Consider the following 26343-nt stretch of genomic DNA (forward strand, 5'->3'; position numbering starts at 1 on the left):
TGCGTGTGTTTTGTAACAGTTGCGCATGGGAGTGAATGGTAACATCAGTCTCAGATGTCTCCCCTGGGGGGGGTATAACAAGAACATACCCATGCAGGTTCTCCCGTCGGCAGCCAGTTGCAAGCCCGGCGATGGACACTGACATCGGACCTCCCCTTTCCGCACCTCGCAGCCATACTGGCAGTTTGCCATGCCGCAAGTACGAGCATCTGACAGACAGAAGAGAAACACAACACATATTAACGCCGGTGGAGAAAGGAATCCCTTTTTTCCTCTCTCTGGCACCCCTTAATCCTCACACTCTGGCCAGTGTCGCCAGCCTTCTCTGATATTAGTCAGGCTGACCCCCAGGCACCGACGGCATAACAACACATACACTCCCTTTATTAGATTCCTGTGCTGAGCAGCCTTTCTGTGCTTTACACCTCAGCCAACTTCATCTCTCCCCACCACAGACTGCTAATCCATCTAAGTCGTACTGGGGGTGCCTGTCCGCAGCCGCTCCGCAGCGGTGGAGCCATGCCGGGCAGATTGAGGCCCTTCAAAACAATGTTTTAATGGAACCGATTTTGCTGACGCTCTTTTAATAACCTAGCACCCTAAAGGGGAAATTAAAATGAGAGTCCTGCTGCCACCGCTGCCACCTCTAGCTGCCGCCAGCGCTCCGGAGGACAGTTTGATGACCGAGGCATGCCGGGCTGATTAAATGCTACAGTGATCTATTGATCGGAGCAGGAGGGGGGAGAAGATTGATAAGCTGTTTGATGCCATCACACTTGCATCGAGCACGACAGCTGAAGGCAAAAAATGATTTGATTTAAATATTTGACCAGCGGTCACGGCAGCCTACAATTTACAAAGCATTCTGCATTCTGAACACCTCATGGAAACTATTTTAAAAATGCTTTCACTAAATGGCGTTTTCGTCATATTTTCTTCTATTTTTTTTTTTTTAACGGTCCTTCAGTGAGGGGCTCTTCAGACTCCGCTGCCGCTATAACAAGGCAAATCCGCTTTAATCAAAACAGCCGATCAGAGGATTCCAAGGCTGCTGTCAGAGGCACTTACATGAGCGGGGGAACCTATTTCACAATAGCTCGTGCCATCATCGGCGCCTTGCAAAGTTATTCCCATGAATAGCGGCGCAAAGGACAGTTTTGCAGAAGTATGCCGAGAAAAAGGAAATATGTAGAGCAGGACTGAAAACATCCCTCTTTAGAGACGACAAATCAAATACAGCTGAAGTGGCCTGGGCGTAAGTCAGGGAGGGAGATGGACTCACTTCCACAGGTTCCGTCAGGCAGCAGCATGTACCCGTTGAGACAGTAGCACTTGTAACTCCCGTAAGTGTTCATGCACCTGTGTTTGCAAGGCCGTGGCTTCAGCCCGCACTCATTCAGATCTGTGGAGAGACGGAGACAGAGTCAGGACACGGCCAGACAGACAGACAAAAAGAGGGAGAGGGAGCTTCCTATAGGGGGGTTAAATGAGCCAGGGGTCAAAGGTGAGGAGGTCAATCACGTCAAACCTCACTCATCCGTGTGTGTGTGAGTGTGTGTGTAGATGTGTGTTTGGGAGGAGGCTGGGATGTCATCAGGGAAGTGAAGTGCTTCCATGTTCTGACAAGCCTGCCACCTCCTCTTTGATGCTTTAACAGGAAGCCGGTGTTGGCCGTCAACCTGCCCATTACCTGCAAGTGATAAAAGATGTTATTACAACCCCCCCCCCCCCCCCCCCCCCCCCAGCCTCACATGGCTGTAGCTGCTCCAGCCAGTGCTCTCTGAAACATTCTTTTAAATGAAAGCAGGCGTTTAAGTCGAGAAATCCGACATTCAACAGCACGTGAAAATCCCATTAGAAGAACGCCGCCGCCCGACTTTGATGCAGACGTTTCTCCTGGGAGGAACGAGGGCGACCTGAGCTCAGCGACCGTCAAACGCTCATGCAAATTCAAGCCAGTCGCGCAGCAAGCGTCGTAAAAAGCCGACAACAAGTGTGACTAACAACATTAATGGCATCTGCATCCCATTTAAGCATCGAAGCTGCAGCACCCCGGCGAGACGCCTGATGCGTGAAGCCTCGGTGGCATCAATGACACACCTGCACGGACGGGAGACGCCACTAATATTATTAGTTACACCTGCATACTAAAGTCAGCCCGCCCTTCTGGAGATTGGTTTACAACAGCTATATTAAATGAATATATTCATGTTTATGCCATTTTTTTTACTCTGTTTGGCTGAAATCTTATTTTACAGAATAAAAAATGGAGGGAAAAACAAGCCACCGAGTCATTTTAACATGCCATAGCAGGAAACACAGAGGCGTGACTAATAGCATTAATCACTTCTGCTCCATGTTTTGGTATTTCAGCTTCAGGGCCCCCGGTGACTTACAGTAACTCCTGAACGGAACAGAGACACCATTAATCATCATATAGAAGGCACTGAGTTACAGTGAAACATTCGAGTGTCATGTCAACTTTGTCCATCACCAGAAGTGTTTCAGCTGCTAAACTAATCGTGTTTATTACTATTTTGTAGAACGGAATATTGCTTTCAAATAGCTAGCTGGAGCCAAATGCTAATCTCGGGCTAGTTGTAATTCATGTGGGGTTGGTTGTACCATCAGTGGATTCAACTATTCAATCTAGAGTAGCAGCAGTTCATTTTTTTTAGAACATCTTAATATAGCTGCAATTATTCCACCAAGGCACAAGTTGTAGATTCAAAATTACAGGAATAAAAACATTTAAAGTACATAATACATGCTTTACTTGCACTAATTATTGCACATTTCCAGTGCGTGATTGTAATTACTCTTAAATTTGTTGTCTAAGTGCCTTATTTGTGTGTCTGAAAGAAGGAGTCTTTGTGCATCTTTACAGTCATGCTTAAAGAGAGACAGGGATTATAAAATAGCCTCGAGTAAAGCTGCTCCGACAGGGAGATTTTTCATTTCAGTTGGCTTCCATCCGTGTTTTCCTCCGTCTGCTGCGTCTGAGATTAAGTTTTCCTCCTCGAGAACGGAGTGTCACTGCTCCTGTAGAGATTCGCAAAACAAGTTGGTACTGAACTCGATCCAAATCCCCTCCGTGACGGCCATCAACTGTCTGGAGATGTGGATTTTTACCGAGTTTTAATACGACAACAATTTGTGCACGGACAGAATAACACCGATTTGGTCTGTATTACACACTGATGGCTCATTAACGCTGAGCTTTTCACTTTTCTGGGTGTTTAAAAAGATCATAAAATATGCTGCAGTTGCCTTTATTTTCAGCGTGTGTCACATAACAAGTCTTCTCTTGGATGAAATTGGAAAACCTAATAAAAATCTTACCAGTTTGTTTCAATAAGTCAAAGTTACTTCTTGCATTTTTTCCCAGAGGTGTCTTCCTCCTCCCGACCTAAATGTTCGGTCCCTAAGGAGTGCCATTCCTAAAAGGGATGGATCCAACACGAAGCTACGCAGGAATCCATCACTGTGGAATGATGACAGGGGCTCGGCAACATATAAATAACCCGGGCCGTGAATATCACCTCTGCTTCCTCAGCTATGGAGAAGCATCACAAATAGATTTCATCTTGTGCCACCCAGGACCGACCATTTCCATCTCTGCAAATAAGGCCGCATTCGGCTCCGTGCAGATACAAAGGGCGCTCGCTACATTCCTCCTACACTTAAAAAAAGTCCCTCAGATGAATTAGGATGACTGAGCTGATGCCCAGATTGCACATACGCAGGCTTCACCTCCTATGAATGGCAGCTCCAGGCTTACTAAAGCCACGCCGGGTCTATGAATAGATGGACCCTTCTGCCCGCTGTCATATCAAAGCGAGTGCCACAAGGCTGTACGTCACAAACACTCATAAATTCTCGGGGTAATTTCGTAAATGCAGTTGTGGTGCGAGGGGACACTCTGGTGAAATATTTACGGCAGAACTTTCACTAAATGGGTCCGGTTTGTTTGCATTAAAGCGGCCCCTCGTGTTACGTCTGGGTTTTTCTCCTGGTTATGCGTTCACGCATTCCTAACGGCAATATCTGCACGGACAGAAATGCAGCTGCAATGTCACGCCAAAATGAATGAAGTGAGATTGCGTCACATGCGTCGCCACGGCTGCATCCGTGCTGCTGGTGAACGCCCCGAGAAGGAGGCCTCTTTTGTTGGAAATGGAAATCATTCCCGGGTCCGTCTCATGTTTCTCACAGAATGCGACTTCCTGGTTTCTGTTTCTGGCGAGATAACAGTCATACCTGGAGGCACTTGAACACGCGCATCCCCGGTCTTTTAATTAACGGTATCAGGCCTGTTCTCGCCTCTTTCGCTCTGCGCGGTAAACAACCGGAATTCTCAGGACTGAGATTACAAAAAAAAAGCACAACAACGCCGTCCATTGTGAGCGGAGCAGAGAAACGGGTCTCAGCTCGCTTGACACACTGAAAAATGAAAGAAAAAATAGCTAAAAAATGTAAATGAGGGATTAGGAAATGGTCACATTGTCAGAGAAAAGCAGCTCTGTGAGCATCAGCACATGCCAGATTGGAGACGCAGCCAGTGCCTGAACTACTGGTGGGGGGGTGGAAGACCAATTGGACACAGACAGCTGAGAGAGGACTCAGAGGAAAAGGAACATCAGCGATAACAAACATGACCTCCGATTGACGGACGACCCGCGACCGCAGGAGCCTGGGCCACAGTAGAGGGGAAGAGCCCCCTCTCAAAGCGAGATTGGCGCGGAGGGGTGTGTACATGTGGTGGTGATGGTGGTGGGAGGGGGGTGGGGGGACCAAGTCAATGATGGCTCTTGAGCAAAAGGAGGCGCTTTTAATTCCAAGTGCTCAGCAAACTGGAAAGAAAAAGGAGTGAAAAGATAAAGAAGCGGAGACGTATTCTGGTGTTGTAACATGCTCGGCATTCAGAGGGCACATCTACTGAGAAGCTACTCTTATTGCATCCCATCTGCCAGAAGAGGACAGGAAGCAGCAAGTTGCGTGACACCCCCAAATCCCCCCCCGCGTCCGCACAGTGCGCCGCCATGCATGTCGACGAGCTGTGCAAGAGGAGAAGCCGCTCGGGGGAAGGTTGTTCGACGAGTCTCACCCTCCATCACTCGTGAGGCCGGCTGATGGTCCAGGGTACGAAAGAGGGGGAGGTGAGCGGCCCACAGAGGTGGGGCGAAATAGTCCGGCGCTTCTTCTTTAGGTTGGAAAAAATTTGGTTAGAGGGGAAGGGGAGAGGATTGGGGGAGGGGTTGATGTAAGATGCAGTGGTAAGGAGTGGAGAACAGAATGAATAAGAGAGAGAGAGAGAGAGAGAGGGAGGGAGATGCAGTGAGAATGAAAAGTAATGGATTAGAACACCTCTGACCACACCGCATTCCTGAAAAGTAAGGAGGAACATTATGCAGCAAAGAGGATTACACTTGTGGGAATTGGACATGAGTTGAGTATCGGGAGGGGAAAAAAATAAAACTCTAGGGCAGCGGGAACAATGTTGTTGTGTCCGTCTCCTCTCTGCATTACCTGTTTCTGTCATGGGGGTGAAACGGGATCTGAGAGAATCACACTATCTTACGGATTCAGCGGATCCTTCCTTAGTTTTGGATCCGGAGGTTTGCAGGTAAACGGGAATTACCGTTTAGAGGAACAAATTGCCACTTCGGCCCGAACCTCAGCTTCGGCCTCGTCCTTTTCAGCCCAGGTCTTCTCTCTTTTAGCCATCAATCAACCCCCCGGGGAGGGAGCTAACAACACGTATTGTTACGAGACGGGAACAAGATACCGCCACCTCTAACCCCGGACGCTCGCCAAACTCTGCACGCTTCAAATCATTTGAGCTTGGTCGCATTGAGGGATGTGGAAACCTGAACTGAGAGGATCAACAAACCTTTCACAAGGCATCAGGGATGGATATCGATTGTAGGTCACTTACTAGCTAACAACAACATCAACAATCAGCTAACCTGTGCACAACAGGAGGGAAATTTTCTTAATTGACATCAGATGTGTGATCATATTTAGGAACATTATTAGTGTTTTTCTATAACTCTCTTTTCTTTAACTTTATCAAGATTAAATAAGGTTGGGAAGAAAAATAAATATACTTTTAAAAAGGCTCCATCTTCTCCAAATTAGTTGCTGCGAGCTTCACACAATCTATGTAATTAGGTCTTTTTCTTGGAGACATGGAGGCTGCTCAATATGTCAATCAATGCCATCCCTGACTGGTCAATAATGCATGCATACGCTCGCTGCCCTCTCTTTAAACTGCAATCAGCTTAGGCCTTGAAAAATCTAAATTTAAATGAGCAGGACCGATTCTGCATGATAAAATCTCCACGAAATCTTTATTTTAATAACACGAAAAACACTTTTCAATTCGAATTCTAATTATTTGGTTTTCGAAACCAGGTCAGCCAAGGTCAAAAATGCCCTAATGCCTCTTTAATTAACTCTTTATAAAAGGTAGTTTGGAAAAAAATAAACAAAATTCTAAATGATTAAAATTTTAACTGGGGGGAAAACACGCAGTAACGACGGGGACGCTTTAAATTCTTGCAGCTGCCTCGGTGTTTGATGGCCGGGAAGATCAACATCGACGGATTTCTAAAACTAACACCCCATAATGTGGCCGCGCACGCCTACACGAGAGGTGAATTCGCGAGAAGATGAGGAGAGCGGTGGAGGTAATCACATAAAGTTCAGCCGAAATGAAGACGTGAGAGGGCCAGATATTAGGTAATATTTTCAAACAGATATAGAAACCAGTAACGCACTAAGTTATAACGGCTTATGAGACTATCAGAGCTGAAGCGGGACTCAATTTAGAGTCAGAGAAGAAGAAATAGGCATCTGGAGGCAGCGCGGCCTGCGCTCCCTCTGATGTCTGAGACTTCTCCTGCAAAATCCTTTCAAAGTGTCTTAACAGCAGGTCAACTGGCCCTAATTAAGTCCACCTGCACGGAGTAATCATCTTATTAAAATGATTGGATCAGCGAGGGGAGCGCGCTGCCAAATTGCCGAAGAGATTATACCCATAATGAGTTTATTTGTGCAGCGAGAGCACATTCGTCTGTCCTCGCCGAGCTGACGGCCACCAGCGATCCTCGGCAGCACCACGAGAAAAGGCTTTTTTTAAACATTGTAGATGGCGACCAGTCATAAAGGAGTCTTTATTATTGCCGACAGCGGAGCAGCAATTCCTTTAATGGCTGACACGAGGACGCGTTTCTGAATGATGAGTTATTGAGATTGTTCAGCATTGGCAAAGCTATGAAAGCGAAATCAGCACTGATGGTGTTCTGCAGGTGGAACGAGCCGGTGCTGAAAGCAAGGCGTGGAGTCGTTCCATCAAAGCGGCCCCTTAAAGTCTGGCACAAAGAAGATATGACTGATTCTGAGAGTCGCTATGGTAACTGCTTGTGTTTACACATGTGGTCCGTCTATGCTTGTTTTTGCTCCGGGTCTCAGACGTGCCCAAGACGTTCACCGGTGTTTCCCCCCTCGGGGTCACGCGTCTGTCTGCACCTCCCACTCAGACATCAGTTCCTTTGTGTTTGCCCGCCGCTCATGCAGGCTTGCATGCAGAAGGTCTGCATTTTAACGCTCGATTAGCTATCTTCCTTCAGGATATCAGCTGGCTTCCCGTCAAAGCCATTTAAAAATGATGTAGCGAAGCACCATTAGGGTCTAAATTTGAATGTGTGTCTGGGTTTACTGCCTTCGTGATTGAACAGTAATCAAATTTTTAGCAGATGTAGGTTGAAGACGTCACGCGTGCGGCTTCAGTCACCACCAGCTGCGTTGCAGCAGCGGAGCAGCGGCGTGGAGCATTTGTTTACTCGTAGGATTTCTGTGATTTACGCTCGCGTCTTCTTGATTTGTACGCCTCTGTCACGGTGCCTTCCTTCCCCGCGCACTCTCATCATGTTCAGAATTCTTACACGGGATAACGAGGTGTTTATTTTGAGAAGTGACCCAAATTCGCTTTAGACTTTTAGCGTGAGAAGTTGCGCCGACACAATCTGCTCTGTGCAGCTTCCGTCAAAAATAGATTGGGTGCGCATTCTCCTCAGAGTAGAGCACAAAGGTGCTTCTGGGACAGACCGGATAGGTGCCCTGACGCTGCAGGTGGACGGACAAACATCATACATTAAAATCTCTCACTTTAATTCATGCGTTAGGGGTTGTGGTCTGAAAACAATGGGTACATTCTTATCAAATACGGGAGAGCTGCATGGTTTGTTGATGTGATTGGATTCAAAATGAATAGAATAAAGAAATAAGCTCCGCCTCCATAATTGTTGTTCGGACGCGAGGGCTAGCAGCAGATAGCAACCAGGCCAAAGCTCGTATTGGCGTCAATGAAAAATTCTTTACTGTGTTCATCAGGTCCATCAGTTCAGGTGTTTGCCAATCAGCTCTGTGTAAATCATTTTAAACCTTCAAGATAAACACGGAGCGACAGAAATCGATGTATAACGCAGCCTGAATTTCAACAAGAAGCTCCTACAACTTCTCCGTCCTTAGATTGGTTTCACTCACTTCTTTCAGTTTAGAACAGAAGCCAAGGTTATCTCCATGACGACGAGCTCAAAAAGGTCAAGTTTGTCACTTGGAGTCGAGCGGCGAGCGCTTTGAAACATCTACAGCTTATTGGACATATATACGGGCTTGATGGGGGCTTGGAAGTACAGTTTCATTTCGAAAGGTCTTGGAAGCACATTTGCCAGATAAGTCTGTCTGAACGGTTGGCACCAACGTCTATTGTAGTTGGATCTGGGACACTGATCCTTTTTCTTCTTTGCTTTGTTGAAGATTAAGACAAAGTGCAGCCGTCTGGCCGGGTAGACAGGAGCCACCTACAGCCTAGAAACGCAGGATGAGTCATTTGGAACATTCCGGAAAGGATTTCACCCCCCCGCGCCTCCCTCCACCTCCACCCCAACCCTTGTTTTTAATTACACACTATCCTATTCCGGACTTGGGGCGTGAATTCCACGTGCGTTTTCCGCCGGGGCCCCGTGGACTAACAAGGACGCGTTGATGAAAACACACAAAACGTCGGGGTCTGCTCTCGTGTCGGATGCCCTCGGCCGAGCCAAGTCATCTCAGGTTAGTAATTGAGATGTTATCTTCCCAGGAGAGGATACACCCCCACGCGCGCTTCCATTCCAGCTGAATCCTTTTCTCCACCTCCTCCCCCCGGGATCAAAGCACATCTCCGCTCCTTACCTGCGAGGCAATCCAGCTTCCACATTCATGAGTAAGTGACAGGTTTGATACGCTTGGTACGGTCAACCTGCCACTGCACGGGCCTCCGCCTCAGAGATGAGACTATATTCTGACACCCCACCCCCACAACTCCCCCACCCTGGCTCTTAGTGCCCTTGCTGTTGAGAGACTCCCACGCTGCTACAGAGAAACACCCGTGTTGTGTGGTGCAGAGCTCCAGGTGAGGGCTTACCTTGATTGCAGGTCTTTCCCGTGAAGCCGGGGTGGCACTTGCATTTGTCGGGTCCCACGCACTCGCCGTGCTTGCAGCCAGGCTGACACAAAGCTATTCAGGGAGGGTTCAAACAGGAAGAGAGAGAGATCAGAGCGGCATCCTGGAAGACTACTTGTACAACATCAAAACGACAAAGCACTTAATCCGGCACCGTCTTGACTCGGCTATACGTTATATTTACTCGGCGTGGCAGCTCTATTTACTCGGCAAGACAGCACGAGGCCGCTTTCATGAAAATAATGGATTTGCTACATTGTCCCTGTGAGAAATGACTATCATTTCTAATTAATGATGATGGATCAACCATCATCATTAATCAACTCGACCCACGCCCACATTCAGCTGCAAGGGATTGTGGGAAAATTGCTTTATCTTCACCTGTGGCATCCCGCCCATGGGATGACCAAGGTGAAAAATAGTTCCCCCTCCAGCTGAATCAATTATAACACCCCAAACAATGGAGGGTAATTAGTGGTGCAGTAAAAGGCAAATGCACGTGGATGATAGCGTTGTGAGTGTGCGTTCTGTCTCAGTGAGCTGGAGGCCTGCCCCCCTTATCTGACTGTGCTTACTGCAGCTTGTTGTGGAGCCCCCCCGATACACTGGGCCCGAGCCAAGTGTTACTAATTTTCATTAAGAGCGTCATTTATTTTGTCATAATATAGAGAAGTTAGAGGGCTCAATTAGCGAGGATGGAGCAGCGTGCGTGCGTTAACTTTTATTTGCAGTAATAAGGCTGCGGAATCCATCAGGTTTTACGCCCGCAGACTCACCTCGGTGCACAGTGTGAACTCCACCGTGCCGATTTAGCTGAAAACCGAACACGCTGCAAACAGGTTTGAAACCGATAAGAGCAAATGATGTTAATGTTGCAGTGGACAACCGAAACATTCATGAAGGACGCTTAAAGGTAACGAACCCAGAACACTTAGTTGTTGCCATGGAAGCCCCCTTTTTTCCCATTTTCCTTCCAGTTTACACATTTCACCCCCAACAGTTCAATTGCTCCATTTTTTTCAGTACCTAGAGTTAAACATCTCTAAATAATGGCGCTTTTTAGCCACCCCTTTGATCATCAAAGCTCAAGATTCGGATTGCTGGAAACATGAGCAGAGTTTATGGTATCTGAGATAATCAAGTTTATTCCAGTACTTTTCTGGGCAATAACATCTCAGTAGTCGGGTTTCTGTGACTTTGTTCAAGCTGAATTTAAAGCCACAAATGTATTTGAATCCTTTAATTAGATCTGATAGCATCGCCAGACTTGGTTCACTTTATATGGCGACAATTAAAGAGAAAGAAAGCATTGTTGGGCTGCTTAGAGTGGCCTGTAGTACGAGTCCGGGTGTCAACAAGGCGACTGTTTGGAAGGCTGTTCTGGTCAGGAAATGTGAGACGCTTGTGGTGTTTTTAATAAGAGGTCAGTCGAGTGCAGGGCTTTTGTTATTTTCCTACGTGGGGCTCGATTAGCTGCATCACAAGCGGAGAGTTCATGGGAAACAGCCGGCGTTCATTCACCACCGCGGACGACTAAAAATGGCGACAGCTGGAAGGACGAACAGAGCACGTGAGACCGCTGCCCTGTGACCACCATCAAGACATAGAGGGTGCCTTCACTGGGTTTCTCTTCTAATGCAGCTACTCTGGATGATTAATAACTGTTAGACGGCCAAGTCCAGTCAAGCCGGACCCCCGGAAAAGAATGGGATATTAACGTGCATTATTCACACAAAGGGACTGATTATTTCATTACGCTGATTGTTTTTTACACCCTAAATTTGACTCAGGCGTGTGTTTTGGATGTTAGATCTGGTGATTATTTAGGACCTGATAGTGGGGCTCGGTCAGCATGTTTGGGACTAACGTTAGCGTTATAACTCTAAGGCGCTGACAGCTCATCTAAGGCATGAGTGTGAAACTCAAGGTCAGGCGCCCTGAGCCGGCTCGGGCTCTCCTATTGCATCACAAATGACCTGATTCAAGCACACACAAATGATGATTCTGATCCCAAATGTACGTGTCCGGCTACCTCTCCTCAGGCGTCATTAAAACTATAGTTCCTAAGAGAAAAATGGCCTGAAAAGAAGTCTGCTGCTATAAATGTAAACTTTAAATTGCCTAAGAGCCCATTTAAAACGGTTCACCCCCTGTGACTAAGGCCGACACGTCTGATCTAATGTCGCAACTTGCTTCATCTCATTCTCTCTTTTCTTTTTTTGAGTGAAGCGAAAATGCCATCCTGTAATGTCACCGTGATACGGTGAAGTGTTGAAAAGTGTCGGCCCTGCCGTCCATAAAGCTCGACCAGCCGTAATATTAAAATCACCAGCCTGGCATCAGCCCTTCTCACCCGCCAGTCAGCCTTTCGGTTGGGCTGGTACCCGGTACTGGGACCCTGGCGAGGGTGTTCATGGCTGAGTTTCCTATCAGATAACTGAACAATAAGGAGATAATTGTGTGTTGCTGGCAGTTTTTTGTTTATATTACCGGTGGAATGCATGGAGGTTTTCATTAGTATGCTGTTTATTGACAAAAGGGGAACGTTGGCATAATTGGTGTTAGCCAGGTGAAATGTCTGCAGACTGCAAGCTGTTTGTATCGATTTGAGCCCAGAGGGAAGAAGGTGGCTGCTGCCAAGAGGCGCGAGGCGTTAGTGGTGCTGGATGAGCCCAGGATTCAGAGGAGGTGCCCCTAGCAATGCATATCTGCCAAGATTATTTCAATAGACATGTGGGGCTAACCTTGGGGCTGGCATCTTATCCTGGTTACTCTGTGAGTTAAGGCGAAGACAGCTGCAAAACAAATAGCCAAAACAGAAAAAAGGGGGGGAAAAAGGAGGCAATGCTAAGTATATGGAAAGAAAACAAACATGATGTTAGATGGCAGCGTTTGGATCATATTAACAAGTCAACTTTTATGGTATTAATAGCAAATGAAGACAGTCTGGAGCCACACGTGTTCCCTGTTGTTAGTTGGAACCATGACGGTGTCAACAGTGATGAGATCTCCCACACACACATGGCGGCTAACTGCATATTTCCACTACAAGGCAGAGTGAGGCCGACACTTTTTAGAAAGGAGCCGTCTTTACAGCGCTTCTTTGTGTTTGCTGTGGTGCAGATGAAAACGCACTGATTAAAACGAGTCCAAATAAATGAGCTTAGTGATCATGAAAGGAAGCTGCACAGGCGGATCCTGAAACACCCAAACAGAGATATCACTTTTCTGCTTTCATCACACACTTGTTAGCTCCAATTACCAATTGAGAAGCCCTGTCTTAATCCGACCGACACCATCTGTGGAAACAAAGACGCCGCTCAATCAAACCAAATCCCGGTCACAGCGGCTTGAATCCGAAATTCAACAGGAGCTCCGGAGAAATTGTGCTGTGATCTGTTTAATATGGAGGAGAAATCCTACCCAGAGAAACTGTCTTTCTTTCAGGCCAGGGCTTTTTTTTTCACGAGGATTTGAGAGGAAGTTAACAGAAAGCAAGGGAATCCCTTCAAAGATGTTCAGCGACGCGGCTTTAAAAAAAATCAAATTGATTCTCATGTAATTATCATATTAATGTACGAGTTCAAATTTGAACAGCTCTGATTCCAGAGCGGGAGTCCCGTTCATGCCAAATATTGGCATTGTTAGTGCGTCTGACTCTAATTGTCTATGGGCCAGACCCCCAAGTCAAGCAGCCGTTTTCTCTCGCTCCTTATGCACTACTTTCCTTAACAAGTACTTGTATTCCCTTCAGATTTCAGCCTCTTTCTTTCACTCTCTGTTGTGGGGAATTAAATAGAAACCACTGTTGATCCATTATTACTTTGGTTGAAGCGGCACAAACCGTTAGCTAAGCTCTTCGAGTGAGAAAAACTACGATACGATAGCTCTGATCTTATCTCTTCTATCAGCGCAAAACCCGAAATCTGTAATGAAATCGTCTGAAACACATCCAGACAATCATAGACACACGCACACACACATGCACACGCAGGCACACACACACACACGCAGGCACACACTCCTCGGGTTAAATCAGCACTAGGCAGACCTGATGGAATACTGATTGTAGGCAGAAGCGAATGATTTGAACTGTGCACTCATTCCGGAGCATTTGGAAGCATTAAGGCGGCACTCTCTGAGCGACTTAAATCACCGGGCCGATACGGAGCTCTCAAAGAGAAGAAAATCAGGATGGTTGAGTGGAAGTGCTGCAGCAGCTCGATACGGTGGTTAAGCTCAAAGTTAGCTCGTATTTTTGGTTTGGTTTGGTTGGGTGTGGAACACGTGGGACTCCAGAACGACAAAGGAAACATGGCGACACACTGCCGATTGTTTGGTCCAGGGACAGACTGCTTCTCTATCACACGTTACATAATATCATAAGATTTAATCAACGCGCAATAAATCAAGATGTGTCTAAGAGACTTCGTATAAGCAAAGTGCCTGAAGGTCATTTATTTCAACACTACATTATGAGCTAATTTTCAGTAATATTTGGGGAGTGGGAAGTCTGAAGCGATGAGAAAGCATCCTCTGCCATCCTCATCCAAAGAGACGGATCGGCTCCACCTTTATTTTCCTAAAGAAAGCTGTAAAGGCAGAGAGCCCAGCAGAGACACACTGGGAGGGTTCTGGGCAAGAAGACGGCTGACTCCTGCCAGGATTACTGTAGAGTCTGGCCCCGTGTCCAAAAACACAACATCAAATGATACAACCGAGCGGAACTGGGCGCTTTTGGACCAGATCGCTGTGGAATAGATTGTGTAGTTCAAGCGTAAACCCTTTCAAGAAAAGGTAGGAGGTTTTTAATCAAGGCGAACTCTCATGGCGAAGACAGAATAAAACCTCTAATTCGGAATCATGAACTACAAATCCACAAATTGGTTTTGGCACAGCTTGTTTGTTTTGATTCTTGTTGTTTTCAGTAGAAAGGAAATCATGTTTCCTCGTGGAGTGGAAAGATCTAAATTTAACATCAGCGAGCTCAAACACAAACACGAGTAATACTTGCGATGAAATACCGGAGAAACAGCACGACCTTCAGACCCAACAGGCAGTGTGTGACACGTTCCACAAAACAGACATGACATCACGTAAATCAATATGGAATTTTAAATAACAATGGATGGGTGGGGGGGTACATAAACAACACCAGATTATGGAGATCATAGAAGCATTTTAGGTCTTTTCCACAGCAGGTCAAATCAGCCCCAAACTAACAGGGTTCAATCGTCCTGAGCGTTTATCAGCTCATGTGGAGTTCAGGTTTCTCTTTGTGTCCTTGAAAATACATTTCTGAAGCGGAAGCAGATGACAAATTAGACGATTTAATGAACAAAAGAAAACCGATGCCATCGCCAAGGAGACCATGCCAACATAGTTCCACAGAGAGGGCGATGGCACCGCCTACATAATGGCGCTGTGTGGCCATAATGTGGAGCTCGGATTTGCCTCCTCGGGGGTGCTGAATTTTATTTTCAGGAATTTATGTGCAACAGTGGAAAGTATCCACATGCCAGATAAGAAGAATTGAGAGAAACCCCAGAAACCTCCAGTTCAGCGGCAACCTGTTTCTCGCCATTTGTCATTTTTATGCAAATGTTTTCCGCTGCTGCTCTAATTGTCGTCTTCGGACAGCTAGAAACCAGGTAGCTTTTCTTGACCCGCCTTTGACAGGGAACAATTGCAATACTGCAAAATGCCTCCCAACCTGCGGTTTGGAGGGCTCCTGCTGTGGAATAAAACCCGCTAGTTTGTTAGCCCCGAGCAAAGCGACTACACCAGCGCAGGCGCCAAGCCAGAACAAATATGAAAAACCGCCTTCGTATGTATTCACACCTCCCCGGGTGGCACTGCAGCGGAGAAGAGGAACTTCCCATGATGTAACTAGCTGGGAAATGCTAACTGTTAATGTCCCCCCGCGTGTTTGTCTGACACATGCATGCAGGCGTGACAAGGTATGCCCCACGAACCCTCAAGATGGTGTCGGCACCCGCGTGAGCGTGCACACCCCACCGTCCCGTGTGACCCTCTCGCGGCTCCTCTGGCCCTTGACTGTGTCGACATGCAGGTGCGCTCTTTCCCTTCTTATGCATCGAAATACCCGTCGGTTTAAGCAGCCGTTGCCACCATCAATCTTTGCTCAAAGGCTGTCCCAGCTGGCGACGCTCCATTAGCGGTGTGTGTTTCTGCGGCGACAATGAGCGCGTTTGCGCCTCCGTGTCCTCTAATTGACAGTGACAGAGCATCCCCTCCTCCTAACAGCATGTCTGACCCCAGCTTGAGACTTTTGCCGAACGCATTAGCTCCTTTTCGCCCCTGAACCCCGGCAGCAGCGTCATCAGCAGGCGGTGGTGGCACTCACGCTGGCAGTGACCCCAGGAGCGGCGCGTCCAGCCCCAGCAGCAGTCCACCCTGGCCCCGTAGCGACACAGCCCGTTGGAAGAGGCCATCTGTCGTGGCCACCTGTAGAGGACAACATAATTAGTTTGCAGGGAGGGAAAAGCCCCTGATATAAGACGGGGGTCTATTCAAATTAGTTTGGACTGAGGCATCAAATCATTTACAGGATTCGCTCCCGTGTTGTTTTCATTTCCGCCAGCGTCTCGGATTTTTTGGGACTGGGGTGAGACGCCACTGCATTTCCCTCTGAGGTAAATTTGGACATTCTGTAGAAATAAACCTGGCTTGACTAATCAGTTGTGACATTTTAAGCGTGCATAAGCTCTGAAACTGGACCGGCAGGCCTAAAGCCGGTCACATATATTTTGGAATGCTAAAAAAAAACCCAACAGCTTCCTTATTTCTTAAAGCAAACCCAGAAACAGTAAATAGTTCGAATAGTAATAAATTAAAGCAGATAAACCCTATAAAGTCCAGAATAGCAAATATCCTATAATCTCCCTTGTGTCTTTTCGTGAATTTTCACGTGTGGCGTACATCGAGCGCCGCCAGATTCTCAGCTGTTCTGCCAACTGGGTCGCCACATCCCTTTGTTCGGCGTCTCCGCGTAGCTTCTCGGCGGCACAAATGTGCTACAAATGCTACAAATGTGTTGCATCAATGCACGGGGATTCAAGAAAAGTTAGGTGTTAGCAGAAGCTAACTTTGAAGGCAGCTAATGGGGTCTGATAAGGAGCACGGTCCTGCCTTTTAACCCACGTGGCTCCATTTAAGATTAATATCAGCATCAAAGGGGCCTTTTGGACATTGGACAGAACAAGCAGGTGTGAGTTCAGGTACAGGTTATTGCTAAGACTTGCAGTTCTCCAAAGAGACATTACAGCAGGATGTTTTTGTTGCAGCGGGCTTTTTTTTCTCCCCCGTTCAGAGCGAGAAATGGCTTCTTGGCAGACGTGAGCGTGCGGATTATCTTAAAAAAAATAAAAAAAATAAATTCTGCACCAAAGCTCGGCACATCTACGGAGGGAACGGGATGAAGAAACGAGTCCATTTAAGGACACTGATAGAAATCCAAGCCGCATACTTTGAAATCCTGGCTGAGAGATGTTACTTCGAATTACACAACAATAAAAAGAGTGAGCAGAGGGAAATTTGCCGCAGTACAAAGCCTGAATGGTTGAGTAACGTTAAGGTCAGCCTTAGTCCGGACAGATCGCAAAGTTTTAGGTAGCACGATGTCGCGAAAAATATGTAATACTGCAACAAAATAAATGTTGTTGTCAGTCTGCTAATATTCACCCTTTTAACCAATGGTGCTTTCTGTTGTGGCTTGATAAGAGAGGGGCCGTTACTCAGCAGTCAAGGCACAACCATTGCCACTAGCCTCTGTTAGCAACTCTGTGCCAGAACGAGGAAAATGCTAATGTCTGCCTCCGCTGCCAATCACCTCATTGAAGGGGGAAAAAAGACGCTAAGTGAGAGTGGCAGATCCGGCGAAAATATTTGTCTGCTTCCTGGCAAGAGGAAAAGCAGTCGGCCGAGGAGAAAGTCTGAGCAAAGCGGCAAGAGAGGAGAGCAGAGGAGGGAAAAGAAAATGGGAAGGATAAAAAAAGGAATGGAGGGAAGGCAGGATGCCAGGCTTTCTGCAAATGGCACACGCCTACACTAACATGTTGTGCTGGTGCCGTAAACTTGTTCAACAAAATAAAACAAGAGCATGAGTGGGTGCGTGGCCTCCTCGTGGCTCCTCACGTAGCTTGTTAAAGTTAAAGCATTTCATTGTGACGAATCCCAGAAGAAAGCTGCCGGGAAAGATGGAGTGGAGCCTTCGAACTTTTGCTTTTCACCCCCCCCCCCCCCCCCCCCCCCCCCCCCCCACATCTCTCCCTCCCCTCTTCGCCAAATCGGATATGAATATCAACAAAGTCACATGACAAAATACAGGGCAAAAATATCTCTTCTCAGAGGAGGACTGGGATGCTTAGGGGGTCAACGTCAAATGCTAAATACAGTTGAACAACCAAATTAGCGTTTGCGTGACATTTTCGTTTTATTTTTGGAACTGATATTTTCGCTAACACGATTGTTCCCGATGCCTTCGATGCAATCGTATACGACCTATGTGAATAGACTGTGCATGCTCTTTATGGCCTCCTTGGGGGGGGTCTCCCCCCAGACCTGGATTAGGGCATCTGTGGTGTGCCTGTGCTTTGACTTGGTGACGGCGGATGCAACCATATATGAAGTATCAGAGGTCTTGCACCAGGCACCAGGAGCCCGGTGGTTTGACAGTCGGTTGAAGAATCTCCTCTCGGCCAGCTGCACCTTTGGCTGGCATCTCTGCAGCCCTCTCAGGATGTGCCCCCCCTCCTCAGCCCACCAGTGAGAATAACCAAACTGGAGGATGTCCAGGGAGCTGATCATTCCCCACGGCGTCTCCAGACTCTCTCGCATCTGTCACATGTGATCAAAGTAAACCTGCTGTGATCTGAACTGGGCACCAGTGATAATCTACATGGTGATGCTGCCAGTCTGTGGGGGGGGACGTCCACACAAGTGGCCTGCTGGAGCTCGTTATGGCTGTAGGACAGCAGGTCCTGTGACGTGGTTGATACCCTTCCGTGGCCCCCTGCCTGTCTCCTGTGAACCATCTGGACATGGCATGAATGGATGTGCCATCTTGGAGGAGAACCTCCCTGGACTCCGGTGGGAAGAAATCTGCGGGGATTACACCTTTTTTTTACGGAGCAGTGGATTATGAACGCGTTGGGAATAGCACCAATCCAGCATTCACCGGGGTACCGATCACATCTACTGTTGCCACGCAGCCCTAAACTGGCAGAGCTGAGGAGCTATTTAGCTTCTCTGGAAGATTTTAAGAGGAATAAATAAATAAATCTATGAGCAGCACACCGAAAATGTGGGATTAAAAAAGGGTGTGACATTCGACTGAGCAAATATCCTGAAACTTGAGCATGAGCTTGTGTAATCTCTCAGCAGATGTTGAGCCAGCAGTTTCTGGAAGGCTTGTTTGGGGCTGATAGGGAGAACCGCGGGTCCTGGGCGATCTCTCCAATGAGTTCTCCCGAGCACGCACGCATATGAATATAGAGCACGCGTAACCGACCTGCAGCCGTTTGATGCTTGGTGCCAGATTTAGCCGCACAGCGACACAATCAAACTCATTTTCCCTGCATATTTTAAGATGTTTACCAAATACTTATTGACAAATTGCTAATGGAGGAGTGGAGGTGACCCCGCGGAGAAAGGGAAAGCAGTTGTCGTCCCCTGAGACGAAAGCTCGGCTGGCACGTCAGATGAATGTCAGCACCTGCAGTTATTACCTCCAGGCTCTGAATAATGATTCGAAATTGTGCTAAGCCTTGAAGGGAACTCGAGCAGATAATTATTACCCTTCAAACATGTTATGTGACACCTCAGCTCAGGCGCTGGCTGCCAGACAAGGCTCTTCATAGACGTAAGGCGAGGATTGATACCGGACCGTTGGGGCTTCCTTCTTATTGTTTTACAAATGACCCGGTTCTAGCAGTCGTCACAGGGGGGACCCCCTAAGGATTAAGAGAGTGTGAACACTATTAAAGACACAAGGAGCATGTGGAGGCCTGCGGATGAATTAAGCCCATTACCCCTCCCTGACGTCAGGTACCAGTGGGTTCAGACGCGCCGACACCGACTGCTACACGGGATGTTGCGCGATCATGCCTGAACCTGTCAGACCCGGCTGAAGGGGCGAGTTCGCAAACCCGTGAGGCGTCTGGTGGCCTAATGAACGGCGGCACGTGTTGCCAGACATGCAGCGAGGCTGCCAAGACTATCAGATTAAGTCCCGGCACCGTGCGGAACACTGACGCGCGCTTGGTGTCAAGATTTGAGATCACATCAGAGAAATGGCCACCGTGCCATCCAGGACTACGCCAAGAGTTTAGTCTTGTATTTATTATTACACAGTTGAATATCAACACAATGCTAAATCAGAGCAGAGGGAAGACTCTTTCTCATCTCTGTTTATCCAAAAACCACCCGCTATTATCCAATAATTAATTTGAGGGTATGCTTATTACTGGTTTTGTAAGAGCGATCAGGTTGTTTCGTGAGCTCACATCCGTAACATTTATTTAACTGAAAGGGTTGTATTGAGTTTTTGAGGGCCGATAAGCCGGAGCGAACACGTGGCTGGCATCAGTTAAAGACAACTGAAGCGCAACACTGTCAGAGTAAACATTAAAGCAGAGGCAGCAGAAACAGTGTGAAGGACAGACCCCCTGTTTAACAGAATGGCGAGTGCGAGTCGGTCCTTAATCTCAACTCTCCGTCTTTGCTACGTCAACCTCGAGATTAAAACTGTCAGTTTCTCATCAAATTAGCTTTCATTTAGAGTCAGGGAACACGTCCATTATAAATACAGCCTTCCTAAAATGAAACATCCAATAATATGCCTCTATACTCTATACAAATGATCTGTTAAAGCTTGTAAGTCTTGTTCAGTCAAACAGTTTACGTCTGCATGAAGCGTGTGTGGCGTCCTCCAACCAATAAGACCAAAATAGCCTGTTGGTCCAATTCTCTGAGGCGTCGCAGGAGAAGGGTTCCAGCACGAGTGCCATTGCTGGCAGCGGGGGGGGGGGGGGGGGGCGCAGCTGCTACTGTTACTTGGGCAGCGGTCGGGTTAACAGACAGATGTGGTTTCAGCATGAAAACGATCTCCTACGGTCTGTGCCTGGAAACGCCTCGTTGGCTTTATCCTCATTCTGAAACGGAAGATTTCGGAAGCTATTCCGGATGCACTGACCAGTTTCAACTACTTCTGCGTGTATCGATAAGCTGTCTGCTATTTCATCTTTATTTACCATTAGCTACAAATAAACAGCAGGGTTTGATTTTAAATATCCGTCCAAGGGACGATGTCTTTGTCTTCAGGTTGCTGAGATTTCCGTGCTTATCCCAAACCCTGCGAATCCAAACAAGACCCAAGTGTGCCGACATAAACCGGCTCCAGACTATTATTTGGAAGCTCTGGTATGTACTACTTACCACCTGACAGCTCGCTGTCAACACTGGCTAACAATACGGCCTAGCGTGAGGGCTGGGGTTTATTTTAGCTAACGTCTTGGGCTGCACGGCAGGAACTCTGCAGTGCTCGCTGCAAAAGAAAAAAAGTGGCAATGAAGAGCCGCGCAATGTTGTTTAGCTACTAATTTGTTGCCAAGCATAATGTATGCAGCTACAGTATACGGTGGAACGAAGCGATCCCTCCGGCAACGACCGCGAAGGACCCTTCAGGCCTCGATGGATCAGACTGGAACGCGCTCTAAATGGCAATAAGTGAAAGGGACCAGGTAATAAATGGCTTTTCTGCTCCTGCGCGGTCTCGGGGGGATATTCTGGAAATGAATTAATATTGAAGAGGGACTCGGGCTCAGGCGAGTTTATACCCATAAAAATTGGCAAATTATGGCCAAGTTGACAGGCCCCTCCATCAGCCCAGGAGTTAATAACATGCAATATTATGCTGCTAGATGGGAGTAAATGATAATTACACAAAAGACCCTGCACGAATTAAATGTTAAAACCCCCAGACATCTCATTGAAACATAAGCTGCCACATGGGCTCAAGCAATGGTGATGAGAGGAGGGGCGGTCAAAAAAAGCAATAACATCAAATCTGACGATTTACTTCTCGCCAGGATCCCAGATATTCAAATCTGCGCCCTTTGAAACATTTTGGAACACAGAAGAAAGCTGATCTGACAGAGCCAAGGGGGCCGGGGGGTGTATCTCCAGATGTCAGACTCTATCAATAGGCAGGTGAAATATGGCTGAGAAGTCTGAAAGGGGTTTTCTTTTTTAAATATGCGTGAACTCGATTTCAATAACAATTGTGCATTGAGGGTATATATACGTATAAAAAAGAACAGAACGTGAAACATGAAAGAAAACCTTGCTTTGTAGTCTTTGGAGAAATAAAGTGACTGCGTTTTTTGTTGAAGAAATTTAGCAGCGGGGGTTGGGGTCTGTGTTTGAACAGACTTCAGTCCGATTCTGGGGGGATAAAAACGCCTCCGATGCCGCGAGGAAGTGACTCCACAAGCACCGCAGTTTGGAACCACGGCTCTAATTGTCATTGGAGAGGCTGCCAACATTAATCATGCTCCCCCTTCAGATGCACCTATGGGCAAAGGTGTCGGGCACGTTTCCCGGGCCCTGGCACCTCTCCACGCCTCTGTCTTCGCATACTTGGCTGGGTCGTGTTTGAACACGAAGCAAGGGGAGACGTGCTGTCATTTTAGACCAGACAAGAGTCGCTTCTAGGCTTTTTCCTGCACGTGTAACCAAAAACAGTGTTTTCAGGCCGCAAACATGTGAACAATTACCCCCCGTGTCACAGTTTTAAAGTTTTAAGACTGGAAAAGGATGCGCATATGCGCGTTGGGAGACACGTCTGCGCAATCAACACGTTTCCAGTCGGACCGAAATGCAGCTCCGCACTTTGGAGGCGTAAATACGCACTCCGGCATGCGCGGCGGCCAATAAAACAGTCCGTTAAATACAAATAAGTGCGCAAAACGCCGTGGGAGCTTGATCCGAACTCAACGACGGTGCTGCGCGTCCTTACCTGCCGTTGAAGTCCGCACTTGCTCCAAAGCAGCAGCAGCATAACATCACCAACTTTATCCATAAACCCATGATATCGCGCCTGCGGTTGGTGCTTCCAGTAATCCAAAAAGGTGAGGAAACCACGGAGGACGAGGACGGGGTTTCTTTGACGCACGCTGAAGGCGCACAGGTGGGACGCGCTTTGCCGGCGTTTCTCCAAACTGGTCGGTGTTCGGGAGGTGTTGGAGTGGAACCAGTGCGCAGTCTGGAAGTGGCGATGTTTCTGTGCGCGTGTTGGTGTGTGGCGGAACGCACTCTGTCGGGAAGAGAGCGCACAGCTCCCGACCCTTCTTTCTCCGTCTACACAGACAAGTTCAGCCGGCGGAGCCTCCAGCCAGCAGCCCCTACTGCAGTCAGATCTTTATCTCCGCGCTTTTTGTTCCCGGACGACCAGCGGCAGATAATCCCCCCGCTGCGTATCCGGGACGGAACGCGACGTCACGACCCGAGCAGCCAACAGGAGCCTCCAGACGCAGCTCGGAGGGGCTCATGCTCCGCAAAGGCTCCCAATAATTGCGCGCAGCCTGCTGAGACACGCAGGTGCATCGGCCACCCAGGTAGATGGTGCTGAATTTGGAGGAGGACGGAAAGATAAGGATAACAAAACACCAAAATGGGCGTTTGAGACAGGAGACAGCGTTGCAATTAAGGCAGAATCACTTTATCGGGGCTGTAATTACACCTCGAAAACAGCTTTTCATTTTCTTCTCAAACATGTTACAGTTGTTGGAAAAAAATACAGCATAAGAAAGTATCGTATTTCCCCCAACACCTGACGTCTTCTCACCACCAATTACGGTAATTGATTTGTGGGAATAAACGTTTTTATTGCTGCTCCAGGTGAAACGTGAAATCACCGAGTTCCACGCATTGTTTTTATATTTAACAGCACTTTTTGACTCAGGGATGAGCCGGTCACCTCCAGAATCAAGAACAGATGATATCTATCTGCACACAAAGGCTAAAAAAAAGATCAGATTGGTGCAAGCGACTGATCGACGCGTCAGCCCTCTGGGCCACCGTAGCCTTTAATGTCTCATTGATCAAACAAAGCAGCGTTATCTGGCTGATTGAGGATAAGAATGTGGTTCAATCTGTGACACTATGTTTGTGAGGACTTTCACAGACGTAAACACCCCTCGACCCCTAACCTTTACCCTCAATTCTAACCTTAAAACCAAGTCTGAAGTCTGCAAAAGGCTTTTCTTTTCCGGTCAGCTGGTTTCTCCAAATGCAATGGACACAGACTCTGAATAACAAGAGCTAGAACAGTCAGTGTTCATTGGATTGATTGCTTCTGTACTCCTGCTTGCATCATGCGTGGCTCCGTGCCCACAGCTCTCACAATTTAAGCCACTCAACAGAATAATAATAAGATAATAAGGAATAAATGGAAAACGGCTAATTCTCTGTAATGGAGAGGAGATTAATGAGTTGCAAGTTTGGCATTCACGGTGGCTTTGTTGAGTCCCGTCAGCGGCCCCGTGATCAATATCTCCGGCCGTCCAGGGGCCGGACGCCTCAAGAATGAAGCCGTTGAAGTTATGCAGTAAATCATCGTTTTCATGACTGTGCAAATAAAAATGTGATGATGAATCACATTTGAAAATGATCCTGATCACGGAAACTGTTTGCAGGCCTTGAGGGAGTTTTCCTGTACAAACATGTATTAACTGTTTTATTAAGCAAACACGTTTCCAGGTTTTTGTGACGATTTAAGCGCAGCGGCGCCGTGGGTTACTGCTAAATTTAACTCACATCTGAGTAAACAAGGCAACGCTGGGCAACAGAACGCGGGAAAACGAGGCCAAAAAGGCCGATTCTTAAATGGGAAACCTGCGGATGAAAGGCAACATTTGCAAAGTGGTTTATAATCAATAAAAACCTCCGCTGGGTGCATCGCTGGAGGTGCAGGAAGCCTCTGAAATCACAATAAAAAGACACCTCTTCAGCTCATCTCACCCCCCCCCCCCCCCCCCCCCCCCCCCGTTTTCTAAACAGTCACCTTCCAACCCTGCGCTTCACAAAAGTCTCTCAGCTTTACGTTGGATTCACTTCTCTCTTCCAACTGCCGTCTTTCCAATAATGTCGGCTTGTGCCGCGCCACTGGCGCAAATATCCCCATTTGAAACGGTTCCAGCGTTTGGAGGGAGCCGCGTCTGTGTCCGCTCACCCCAGGATAGATTGGCTCCCCCGGCTGAATTCAGATGAGGGGCTGGAAAACCCACCTCGCCTCTCATCTCCTCCTTTTCTCCCCCCCTCCCCTCCAGCCGTCTCAGGGATCCGCAACAGGCAGCCGAGAGTGACAGACGGAGATTTACAGTAAAAAACAAAAACAGGTAACTGTTTTCAGCTGCCTCCAGTGAATGAAACCCCGCGGTGTCCCTGATCCTGGGAGCGGCCCGTCTGATGCTGCCAACCTCTCAACAGTTTGCATCTAATCAGACGGCGACCTTTTCACCGCCGCCATAAAATATTCAGCGATACGGAACATATGAGGGAAAGCGAACGGCTTTCGTCCTTTATGAGGGATAATCAGTTCCCCTGTAGAATAATGGCAAACGCGCGCATTTATCTCTCAGGGCGGCGAGGCGATTACTTCTCCAGCCCATCCCCAACAGCTGATTTTTGTTTTTTACCCAGAATCCCTCTGAGGACGTGGGAAAAGCCCGCCGGGGGTGGAACGCAGAAGTCCGTCCTCTCTTTACAAAGGCAGCGCGTGGAGGGAGGAGGCGGCTGGTTTTGTTTGTGGCGCGCAGCTCCAGCTGCTTGTGTTGATCTTGACAGGTTGATATCACAGTTTAGGGAGAAGACAAAGCCAATGGAACAGTTGGAGGGGGACTGGAGCGCTTTCATAATTGAGTGTTCTTAACTACAGCGAGGGCTGCAGTCGGCCCCCGGAGGCAGGCGCCCATATGCTTGTCATTTCCAAAAATCATGGCGTTGTTGGCACGGTTTCGGCCGGAGGGAGACTGCAGAGTAAACAAATGTTTATTTCATCCATCTAAACAGGCAGGTTCTTTATGAAATGGAGGTAATTTGGTGATACAGTTCTAAATATGAGCTCCTGCTCGGCTAACGGCGGACTTCAGCCCACTTGACTCCGGCGGCCGTCCAACCAGCATGTTGTTCTTTGGCGAGCAGCTTTCGGGCTCCATGGTCATGACCCGCACGGAGTACCCGTGAGTCTCGGCGGCCCAGGAGCGGTCCAAGTCCACCAGCCCCATACACTGTTTACCTGGGGGGGACCAGAGTGGAAAAATGTGCTGATTACAGTGATAATCAAGTTGATACTTAACTGCCCCTGTTGTATTTCAATGTCTCATAAACACAACAGAGTCCCATTTAAATATTCAATAATCAATATTGAGAGGAGAACGTTCACATCTAAAGGTGAAAGTCAAATTTTCGGCTTTAGAATTGAGACCATTAAAAAAATATGGAAGTAAAGGAAGTAGCCAAATGTATCAATAGGTTCATTCAGTGTTAGCTCTGTGCTAACATTAAAGGGATTGTCACTGACATGCTAACAAATATTAGCGCGACAAGAAAAACAAAACATGAACTCTTAAAAGGAATCAGCCAGTTAGCTTTTACATGTACAGAAGGTGGCGTGACAGAACATTTGTGAGTAATTTAATTAGAAGGTACTGTATGTTTATGTTAGTCGATGAAGGCGGGCGAATCTTAAATAAATATCTGACAATCTGTAAACGAGGTATTGTTTACATTGCTGGAGAGATACGGGTCCC

At 47.5% G+C, this 26343-nt stretch overlaps 2 protein-coding genes across 5 annotated transcripts in view; both read right to left on the minus strand.

The window, feature by feature from the left end:
- Positions 1–23118, minus strand: part of npnta (nephronectin a) — a 36816-nt gene extending 13698 nt beyond the window's left edge. Inside the window, exons 1-7 of one of the 4 annotated variants that reach the window (XM_011612894.2) lie at positions 22551–23118; positions 15879–15979; positions 12256–12306; positions 9473–9565; positions 5108–5203; positions 1283–1402; positions 90–209 (exon numbers count right to left, since the gene is read on the minus strand). In XM_011612894.2, coding sequence (XP_011611196.2) covers positions 90–209; positions 1283–1402; positions 5108–5203; positions 9473–9565; positions 12256–12306; positions 15879–15979; positions 22551–22621 — 652 coding nt within the window. In that variant the 5' untranslated portion in view covers positions 22622–23118. The remainder of the gene's footprint in view (positions 1–89; positions 210–1282; positions 1403–5107; positions 5204–9472; positions 9566–12255; positions 12307–15878; positions 15980–22550) is intronic. The other 3 variants (XM_011612895.2, XM_003972440.3, XM_011612896.2) reach the window with 3 other exon arrangements.
- A 115-nt stretch (positions 23119–23233) lies between these two features.
- gstcd (glutathione S-transferase, C-terminal domain containing) overlaps positions 23234–26343 on the minus strand; it is a 30233-nt gene continuing 27123 nt past the window's right edge. The window contains exon 11 of the mRNA XM_003972439.3: positions 23234–25829. Within this exon, the coding sequence (XP_003972488.2) occupies positions 25645–25829 (185 nt within the window). The 3' untranslated portion in view covers positions 23234–25644. The remainder of the gene's footprint in view (positions 25830–26343) is intronic.

Source organism: Takifugu rubripes, chromosome 17 (assembly GCF_901000725.2).
Source record: "Takifugu rubripes chromosome 17, fTakRub1.2, whole genome shotgun sequence".
In the NCBI taxonomy this organism is placed as follows: Eukaryota; Metazoa; Chordata; class Actinopteri; order Tetraodontiformes; family Tetraodontidae; genus Takifugu; species Takifugu rubripes.